At 40.3% G+C, this 9,749-nt stretch overlaps 1 protein-coding gene across 1 annotated transcript; it reads right to left on the reverse strand.

Moving 5' to 3' along the window:
• Positions 1-3,478: 3,478 nt before the first annotated feature.
• Positions 3,479-8,830, reverse strand: elovl8a (ELOVL fatty acid elongase 8a). Its single transcript, XM_008298331.1, has 7 exons — positions 8,782-8,830; positions 8,459-8,646; positions 7,529-7,609; positions 6,976-7,032; positions 6,731-6,845; positions 6,486-6,613; positions 3,479-3,649 (listed from the first exon to the last, which is right to left on the reverse strand). The coding sequence occupies exons 1-7, from the start codon at positions 8,828-8,830 to the stop codon at positions 3,479-3,481; spliced, it is 789 nt and encodes a 262-aa protein (XP_008296553.1).
• Between the last annotated feature and the right edge of the window lie 919 nt (positions 8,831-9,749).

The raw sequence follows: 9,749 nt of genomic DNA on the forward strand, positions 1-9,749 counted from the left end.
CATAAAACAATAGCAAGTCAGGTTTTTGATCGCTTTATTGTTTACATTTTTTGAAATTGTTTTTAAATGTGGAGTTCCTCTGGCACATTCTCTGAAAACCGTCAGTTTGTTGTATGTTTTTTATGATTATTTTGTACAAAAAAAAAACTCTGTACAATATCAATTTCTTTTTATATATACAAGAGTGAGCGCAATATCAGTATTTGTTTACTTATCGGTTCAATATCAGTATTTTCCCACTTATATAAAAAAAACCCTGTTGAATATTGTTACTTTCTACATTCAGTGAGATCTGTGCAACATGCCACTACTCTTCTAACCAAACAGATCAAACTGTAATAAATGAAACTTTCCCAGTGATTGCGTATGGGGAAACGCTTTTCACCCGTTTCACCATAAATTCTGGTCAGGTCTGTCAAGACAGTCTGTAGATATGCACAGACAAGGTGCACAATAGTGTCAAAAAGTCTGCATCAGAGCTCTTGACGGAGAGACATTCTTGATGCTGCAGGTTATTCGCAGAAACACGCATCAAAGTCCAAAGTCTGGAGATCGTAGACTGTGTTGAAATGCATTGGTTTGTTGACTTCACTCTGGAATTTGTCTGTCACGATCTTGCTCTTTTGAAACCAAATATAACAAATCTAACGACTGGTGGATCTGAGACTGCATACAGCAAAATGGTTGCAAACCTGTCAATCACAAGTTAGCCCCGCCCTACAACATACCCAACGTCATCGTCTATTTTACTGTAAAGGGGACCAGAATCTACAAAATCAACATCATGCTGAGTAAAAGGAGACTTGAAATTATGCATCAAGACTATGAACTCAACAGGTAAATGCTTATTGAGGTAACAAATCAAGGGAGAAGTAGGGTCATTTTCTCATAGAATTCTTAATGTACCCAGAGGAGTCGCCTCCTGCTGGCTGTTAGAAAGGATGCAGATTTAGGCACTTTGTTGTTGAACTGATCGGCGCTTACATCCATCATTTCTGTACTGTCTCTGTTAGGGATTGGTATTGGTTCTGTGTTTTCTACCTTGCAGTCTTCTTCTTTATTGTTTTCTGTCTTTGTGTAATAAGATAAGATAAGATAAGATAAGATATGCCTTTATTTATCTCACAGTGGAGAAATTCACATCGTTGACAGCAGCTTTCAACAGACGTACACAGATACGACACAGGAAAAAACAAAAAATTGCTCCCTAACACTCCTACTGGTCCAAAACTCCAACGCTTGACATTAGGAACCATCAGATCAACCAGCGCATACGGTGATTGCTACCATGATAATTTTGTTGCACATTGTTTTGGTGTCTGAGAAGATTTCTGAGCCACTGAAACTAGCAACAGAACCCACAACAAAACAACAACAAACATGCGAGAGGTTTTTAAGGGGTCAGTGGTTTGTTGAGTACCAGTCAGATGGTTAAATATGACCTCAAGAAGTTCAGTTTGAGCGACGGATCCGCAAGTTTAAAAGCAAATCAGATGCCAGAATATCACTATGAGTCAGAATTCCACAAGTTCAAGTTATTTTTTTTTTATCAAGCGATTGGAAGGCGAACAGAAGGAATACAGAATTCGTGTTAGAAAACCATGCATGCAAATATCTAACCGGCCAAGGCAGGGTCTCGCCAAAAACACTGCACTGCGTTTTACGAAAACCCAAGTTGAACTTTTCTACTATCTGTCTGGTCTTTGCTGTCTAGAAATGTGTGAATGTGTGTGTGTGTGTGTGTGTGTGTGTGAGTCTTTACCCAGGAGGAAAAGCCTCCACGTCTTTGAAGGATCAAGGGGTTATCTACCGTACTTCCCACAGTGCTTCAGCAAAGTTTCGATGGGCTGATTGAAAAATGGAAGAAGTTTTAATTCATGCTGCTGCTGAAATGTTGAACTCGCTCAGCAGGGCATGGGCAGCTTTTAAACAATCTTCTATTCCTTCAACTTTATCCAACGAGAAAATCACCTCAGCAAGTTTGCATCACACCCTTTGACGTTCTCCAAAGATAAGCTTATGCAATTGTAGGAAAGAGGAAGAAAACAGCTCATCGGAACATAATTTTTGATTCACTCGACTTGCCAGAGTGGGGAATTTGCGTCTTACAGAGCTAAATTAAATACTGTGACCATATTAGCTGCTACAGAGATGATGCCAAACCAAATTTAATTGTATTTTTTGTACAATGACAATAAAGCTTCTTCTTGTTCTTCTTGTTCTTGTTCTTGTTCTTCTTCTTCTTCTTTTTCTTCTTCGTCTTCTTCTTCTTCTTCTTCTTCTTCTAAATAGGTATTCAATGGCACAACTACATATTTAAAGCTCACAATAGAGCCTTTGGTGATGGCACAAAAGCAAAAGCTCAGGTCGTAATAATAACATTAATCGTGGTCCTGTTGCGTCGACATGTTCACTAAACCGTGCAAAACGTCTCCTCTAATGCGGAGTTTTTGGGTGGGTAGCAACTCTTGCTGTTGCAGTTTGTTCAATTTTATGACGTGACCACCTTGTCAGACACGACTACGGCGTCTGTTTTCCTCTGTAGGTTGTTTTACGTGGCTTTGAAAAACGCACATGAAAAGAGGAGCTTCTCTGACCTTGTCGAGTTGCCTCACTGAGCCGGCTGCTATTAAAACGACTACTCTGAGATGCTGCCGTTGCAACTTTGATTTCGTTGCTTCAAAGTCATTTTTCATGTTCATTATCTGCCCCCTGTTGAGTTTGGAACAGAGGATAGTCAAAACCAATATGCTTCTAGTAGGGGAAGAGGGTGGGAATAATTGATGATGGTGGGGGAGGACAATGTAAGGGAAGCAGATTTGGTTAATTTAATCACTCCTTTAACAGTTCTTTCTTTTCTGTCCACTAGGCGGGGCGGATTGAAGTGTCCCACCGACTTATCTGTACAATTATATCTCCACATCGTGACAGATGGGGTGAGGGAGGGGGGAGAGATTGGGTCTCCCCTACTGGTTTAGGGGGATTAAATGCTTGAAACTGGGGAGGCAAACGCTGATTTAGAAAAGTGGGAGCAATATATGGAGAACGTGGGGTACGGAGCTGAAGGCAGACTGCAGCTGATTGGCTACGCCTGCCAGCCAATGGGTGCAAGAGAAGAATAAAGTGACTCCAGTGGTGATTAGTAACTATTGTCTAATAGCGGCTGGGGGAGGGGACTGATGAAACACAATTAATATGTTCTGCAGAGCACGTTGGGGTTTTGCTGCATGAATAGAAGGAGCAAATGGACGTTAAATCAAGGCACAAATACATACACATGAAAAAGTGTTTATTGAAAATCAGAAATATGCTCCACTTGTCCGTTTTCACATCAAATGCATGTTAATGTGTATTCTTTTACATAGTAATTAACATAACATACAAGCAGGAGTAGCTTTTTATCTCCATTCTCTGTCCTACTTTTCTGATTTCAGATCCTTTATTTCATCGCTGTGTGTTTTTTTTTCTTCTGCATCTCTTAAGTTTCCTTGGTCCTCTTCTGGACGAGGTAGCTGCGGTAGTAGAAGTTGCTGAAGAGAGCGATGAGGCTCAGAGAATAGGCCAACACGACCGCGTTCATGGAGTCGGGGAAGTTGCAGTCTGCAAACATGTTGTAGGTGGTGTGGATGGTTACGATGAAAAACTGGAGCTGTAAGAGAGAAGATAGAAAGTGGTAGATTATGTGAGCATTTTGGGTGACCAGAAACTGGGAAAGATGTTAATAAAATATGAATTGAGTGACCAAAACTGATGGTAAACACAATAACACAGTGGAAGACAACACTGAACCCTAAATAAAGACACATGTTCATCAAAATAAAACTGGCATAGAGGTTTCTGTACTGTACTCATTATCAGAGGTATGCAAAAATCTGTTCATAACTGATAAAACTATACTGACTCCTAAAAATGACACTCAAACTAAGGATATATGATGATAGCAATCTTCATTGGAGGAAAAAAAAAAAGCTGAAAAAGACATTAGTGTCTGTCTGTCAAGTCAAACTGATGTGACACTAATTTCAGGTAAGATAATGTCACAGCAAACGTGAAGAGAGAAATAAAATTGTACAGTACGAATATAGCCTAATTTAGCAGCACGAAATGGTTTGGTTGCGCTTCATTATCATTGTGCTGTTGGGTGGGGGGGGGGACGCCCTGGTCTGTTTGCATTTCTTTAAACCAATCACATGTTCCCCTTAAAATAACAATGGGGAGATTGTGTTGGTGGAACATTTGCACTCAGGGATGTAAGAACTGTGATTGAAATGGTTAATTAACCAAAAAAAACTAGCACGGTTGCCTTAATGCAAGATCCAAATTCTCAGGAAAATCTGAAACTGTCAGTGTGGCAGGTTGCTGAAGTGAAATGGAAAACATATAGATAGCATAAGAGGAGAAAGCTGAGTGACATGCAGCCAATGGCAGGCTCATACCTGTAGTCTACATCTGGGGAGTCAGACCAGAATGAACATAATACAGAAAGAAAGGGTTTAACAACCACATTGTGTTTTGCAGACATCCACAGAGGAGTTTGTTGAACCCCAGCAGACACTTGTGTACTCACAGATAAGACTGGTTTAATAGTTAGGAGGAGTTCACAGAGAGTTTTTCATCTCTTAAGATCCTCTGGAATAATGTAGTCATCCACGTACTCTCTACTATCATACTGAATTATTAAAGGTACATTAGAAAGCTTGTACAACATTATTTTTGTTATTATTGTACTTACTCAAGCTAATTATGACGAATACGGCAAATCAGATTGTTAGTGTGAGACAAAGGAGGGATTCTTGAGGACCTGCTACAACCTAGAAAAGCTTGTGCCGAGCCCAGTAATACAACTCATTTATAAAAGCTAATGATATCGCATTCTAATATATATTTTGATATAAATATAATAATGACAAAATAGTTTTTAAAGGCAGTATGATCAGCTGGAAGTATACGTGTGAGTAGATTCCTTGTTTTTCAGGTCGAGATGATTCTTTCACCGTCTCAGAGTCCTTCTGTTTTATCAAAGTAACACATTTTACAGAAACTAGTTTCACTCAGTCAGTGATAAAAGAGCAAGTATGCTACCAGGCAGCATCAGCTTTACATCGGCAACAATGGTGTTTGTTTCTTCATTTTTTTTAAATAGAAAAAAAATAGTTAGACAACACACCCAAATAAAAGCACTAATTTAGTTTTTTTTTTAACAAAGTATCACTGTGCAATGCTCAGCTACAACCATCATAACATATACTGCAGACTGATCTATATGCACATGTTCCATAGAGTCACGATACCATCCAGGAACCAGACAGGAACTGAGTATTAAAGAACGTTGTGCACCAAAATGTTCATCTGTCTCCAGTCCACACCCACCTCCTCTCACAGAAACACACACACACACACACACACACACACACACACACACACACACACAATCACATCAGATCAACCATCTCAGCTTCAGTTCACTAAATTGTGAAGTGAACTGTTAATGAAGGCTTGGGGGGTCAGTTCTGAGGTCATTACAATTATTGTAACCGAATGACAGAATGTCAGCCACCATACTGACCTATATATGCTGCAGCCAGATAGACAGAAGAAGGAAACACTGCAGCTTTGTCTCTACAAGTAGAAAAACAGATGGTCCAGCAGCTAGCTGAGGAGCATCATTGCCGCTAATCCATCTAGTTATGGCAGCAGCCAGTCAGAACAATGGCAAACCACCTGGGAGGCCTGCGTGTTAAGCTAATCAAAGCTGAAGTTTTTAAGACATATCCACTGTCCGTCCATTATCTGTACACCAGTTTATCCTGTGGAGGGTCGCTGGTGGACTGGAACCAATCCCTGCTGGTTTAGGGGAACAGACATGGTACACCCTGGACAGATCACCAGTCTGTCGCAGTGGAAATATACTCAAGAAAAGGAAAAGATTTGCCATCGGTAAACAATATAGGCTGCATGAAGGATGTCAAAGCAGAGCGGAGACGTTCACTGTCTTCATGCTACAAACAGACTCTTTGCTAAACAAGCAGAATTATGCTCAAACATAAAAGAGAACTAAACAGGCAAAGAGGTTATCGGCACTGCTCCCAGTAGACCACACATAGGAAAACTGCCGTATTTTACTCTGGTGCAACATCAAGGGGTTCACGTGAGTTACGAGTATTTTGAATAATTAAAAAGTCTCATTTTTTCCTACATATACAAGAATGTGTCCAATATTAGCATTTCCTATAAATGGAAGAATAATTCTGTGCAACACCAGTATTTTCCTACATATAGAAGAATCTGTACAATGTGAACAATACATGTCTGAATAATCATGTATATTTCTTATTTTATATTTTTGCAGGACGTCCCTACATGTTTGTCCTGTCGCCTTTGCTGTTACAGCATTGCAAATTTCCCCACTATGGAAGGCTTATCTCATTACCCATCATATAAAACAGGTAAATAAATAACAGTCATTTTCAGAGGGCCATACTGACCAGCTGCAGGGAGGTGAGGTACCGTTTCCACCACAAATATTTGGCCATGTTCGGTCCCAGAGCCGCCAGACCGTAGTACAAATACATCACCACGTGGACCAGGGAGTTAATCAAACCTATCAGGAAGGCTGGACAGACACACAGGATGACATGTTATTTTCATGCAGTTTGTGTCAGTACGTTTTCTGTCACGTGACACAATTTGCATAACATTTGCCAAGACGGGGCTGGTGGGTTGCACTCACACTGGCCCCCAGCCACATATTTAACCCCGGCCCACCAGTTGAAGATCATGGTGGCGTGATGGTAGACATGGAGGAAGGTCAGCTGACTGTTCTTCTTCCTCAGGATGAAAAACATCTGGAAGGAAAGCATACAGAAAGATCTCACTTAACATGGAGTTACAGCATTGAATGTAGCTCGTTCTAGTTTTAAATAACAAATGGGACACTTAAAATTCACAACTTCTTTTTACTCTTTTTGTACTCACGGTGTCACTGAGCTCTATAACTTTGGAGAAGTAGAACCACCAGCACACTCTGGCCATCTGTCCAGCACAATTAAAAAAAAAAAAAAAAAAGTTATTCTCCGGCTTTTGTGCTCCACTGCTAGGAAATTATATCACAACATCTGGTTTCTGCAGCATGAAAGAGTTTCACTGTGGTTCAAGTTGGAGATAGAAAGTCAAGCTATGTGTGTAATTTTAGTGTACACATTTTACACTGTGCATTTCAGTCATTGAGCCAAAATGACATTACAAATGTACCTCACAAGTTTAAATATTGCACTTAACACCCTACAAGATTATATGCTACAACTCATTTATGTAACACCTGCAAAAATATACAGACAAACAATAAATCCAGAAATCCACTTTGAGGAAAGAACTTGACATCAACATTTAAACAGATATATTTAGAAGGTTGCAGTTGCGTCTATAATGTCAGCATGGTCTAGTCCACAGTGTGTTTGGAGTGCAGTTTCAGAGCGGGGTCTTATGGAGAAGGTGTTGCATAAGGAGGCATATAGTGAAACAGGTTTACCCTCATGGCCACTGGGCTGTCGCTGTAGTCGACTGGCTGGCACAGCAGACTGTATCTGGCCAACCAGGACGAGGCTGTGAACTGGAAAGACAGAAGCTGCTTTCATCTCTGCTTTGGTTTCTCTCACTAAGCAGAAGGACCTTTCATCCTATTTTGTCCAACACAAATTGGCTGTGAATGAGTGAAATCATTTCCTTTTTCAGCTGGTGACTCCCACAAGGGACAGGACACATGAAACAGATTAAAACAGATGTAAATGACAGGGGTTTTTTTGTTTAGCCACTTGGGGGCAGTACAAATCAACTATGAACACGGTTGATAGTGAACCTGCACCAGTTTCCGATTTTCCCATCGAGCAGATGTTTAGTTGAAATCGTCTTTCCTTGAATCACACCATTTGTCTAGCTCTAAAACTTCTAAAATCCACACTATGTTCACTAAATATTTGCACATTTCTGCCATTTGCTGCCAGGCAAAGAGTGTACAGCAGATTTTAGAGCATGTTCACGCCTCTTGTAGCTAAAACAAGGCTATGAGAGCTCAGAGACTCAACCAAAACAATGAACTGAAAGACGCTGTAAAACTTTCCAAAGTTAATGGGACCTGAAGAATCTGGTGATGGTTGATTCCCAGCAGGTTTGTCATGATGACCAACCCCGTTGACATTTTACTTCATTTTATTCATTTTTTTAAACTAATAGAGCAGCTTTCAAGAGAAAAAATAAAGACTTCTAAAGCTCCTCAAACTTTGAGACCCTCCATTCTTTGTTTCATTCTATATGTTAAAAACTGCTTGGAGGTTACTGACATGCAAATATTTTAAACTTTTAAACTATATTACCCTACACTTGTTTGTTTTCAGCTTCTATGGCAACCAGCTGCCCATCTTCCTCCCTGACAAAGGTTCCCTTCATATAGTACAGTAATTACCTCATAGAACATGTAGGCAGACAGGCAGACCATGGCAAAGTTGTAAACTATCAGCACTGGTTTAAGGTTGACTGGTTGCCTCTTGGCCATCAGCTTTGGCCCGACCCATATAATGACCAGGTAGCTCAGGAAGATGCAGGTAATTGGCACAGGAGAGTAGACCAGCAGCCAGCTGTCTGTCCTTTTGTCTACGGAGAAAAAAGTGGGAGAAAAGCTCAGATTATAGGAAACAAGATGCTGATGTCTGACATAAGTATCTAGCATCATATACATAATTGAAATGCTGTTTTAATTATATCGATGAACTATAAATTAAAACTTGCCTCCATTTTCCAGAATCCCCTGGTAGAATAATTGGACTTTCTGCCACATGGTGAGAACCGGAACCTGGACCTGGAAAGACACAATCAAAAAAAAAAACTTTCATTATCTAGTAAGTGCAAAACTGAGCCAAACCCAGTGACTTGAGAGTCGTACAATTTAAGAAATGGCTGATATGATAAGTCTCTCAAGTACAGAAAAGTGGCAAAATACCCAATTCAATTTTAGAGTAATGGAAACCAGGGGTTCCATTACCTTCAATGGTGCATTGGTATTATATCATTTCTCCACAAACAATTCAGAGCTCGCTTCAGTGGCTGCCTCCCATCTGACAAAAGCAACCACAGTTTGCCAGGAGTGCTGAAGTTGTCGTAACAATCTGGTTTGCCGTCTGTGGCAAAAAGAATATCAGTTTGGTTTGCCATTGACAGCATTTCTGACTATATATATATCATCAGGTTTCCACAAAGTTAGCCAGACATCAACCGACACAAATCTAATTTGCATACTTTAAAATGACCTTGCTGCGAATTTGTGGCAACATTCCCAAAGATTACCTACAACAGGTTACCAGGAAGAAAAAAAAAAAGACTTCCCTTGATTCAGAATTGTTTCAAGAAAAACCTGGTTTCACAACTGTGGTACAGCACAAAGGCCCAGATGAGAGACAATACTCCTTACAGGAAATTCTGCAGAATTCCCAGACATCTGGGGTCGCAGTTACACAAAGAGCTGATGTTGATGCTGGCAATTGTTGACTGTATCCCATTGCTGCCTCTAGGTCTGATTCATACCCTATTCCCTGCTTTGAAAAGTTCTTGATTGGAAAAAAAGTTTGTCAGTGACTTGACCTGTGTGAAAGTAAATAGAAGGTTGCTTTAGCCCTGGAGACAAACGAACTGACAGCCTTCAAAACACCTTCTGGATTGTTTCAGTTCAAAGTGTCTGGTCTTCAGAAAGCACCAGGGCA

Source organism: Stegastes partitus, unplaced genomic scaffold (genome assembly GCF_000690725.1).
Source record: "Stegastes partitus isolate 25-593 unplaced genomic scaffold, Stegastes_partitus-1.0.2 Scaffold1306, whole genome shotgun sequence".
NCBI lineage: Eukaryota > Metazoa > Chordata > Actinopteri > Pomacentridae > Stegastes > Stegastes partitus.

Excerpts from the sequence above, each read along its gene's own strand:
- elovl8a (XM_008298331.1), bottom strand. The coding sequence starts at position 8,830 with ATGTGGCAGAAAGTCCAATTATTCTACCAGGGGATTCTGGAAAATGGA. Across the intron at positions 8,647-8,781 it reads GGGGATTCTGGAAAATGGAG|ACAAAAGGACAGACAGCTGG; the intron begins GCAAGTTTTAAT and ends TTTTCTCCGTAG. Across the intron at positions 3,650-6,485 it reads ACCTCACCTCCCTGCAGCTG|CTCCAGTTTTTCATCGTAAC; the intron begins GTCAGTATGGCC and ends TCTCTCTTACAG.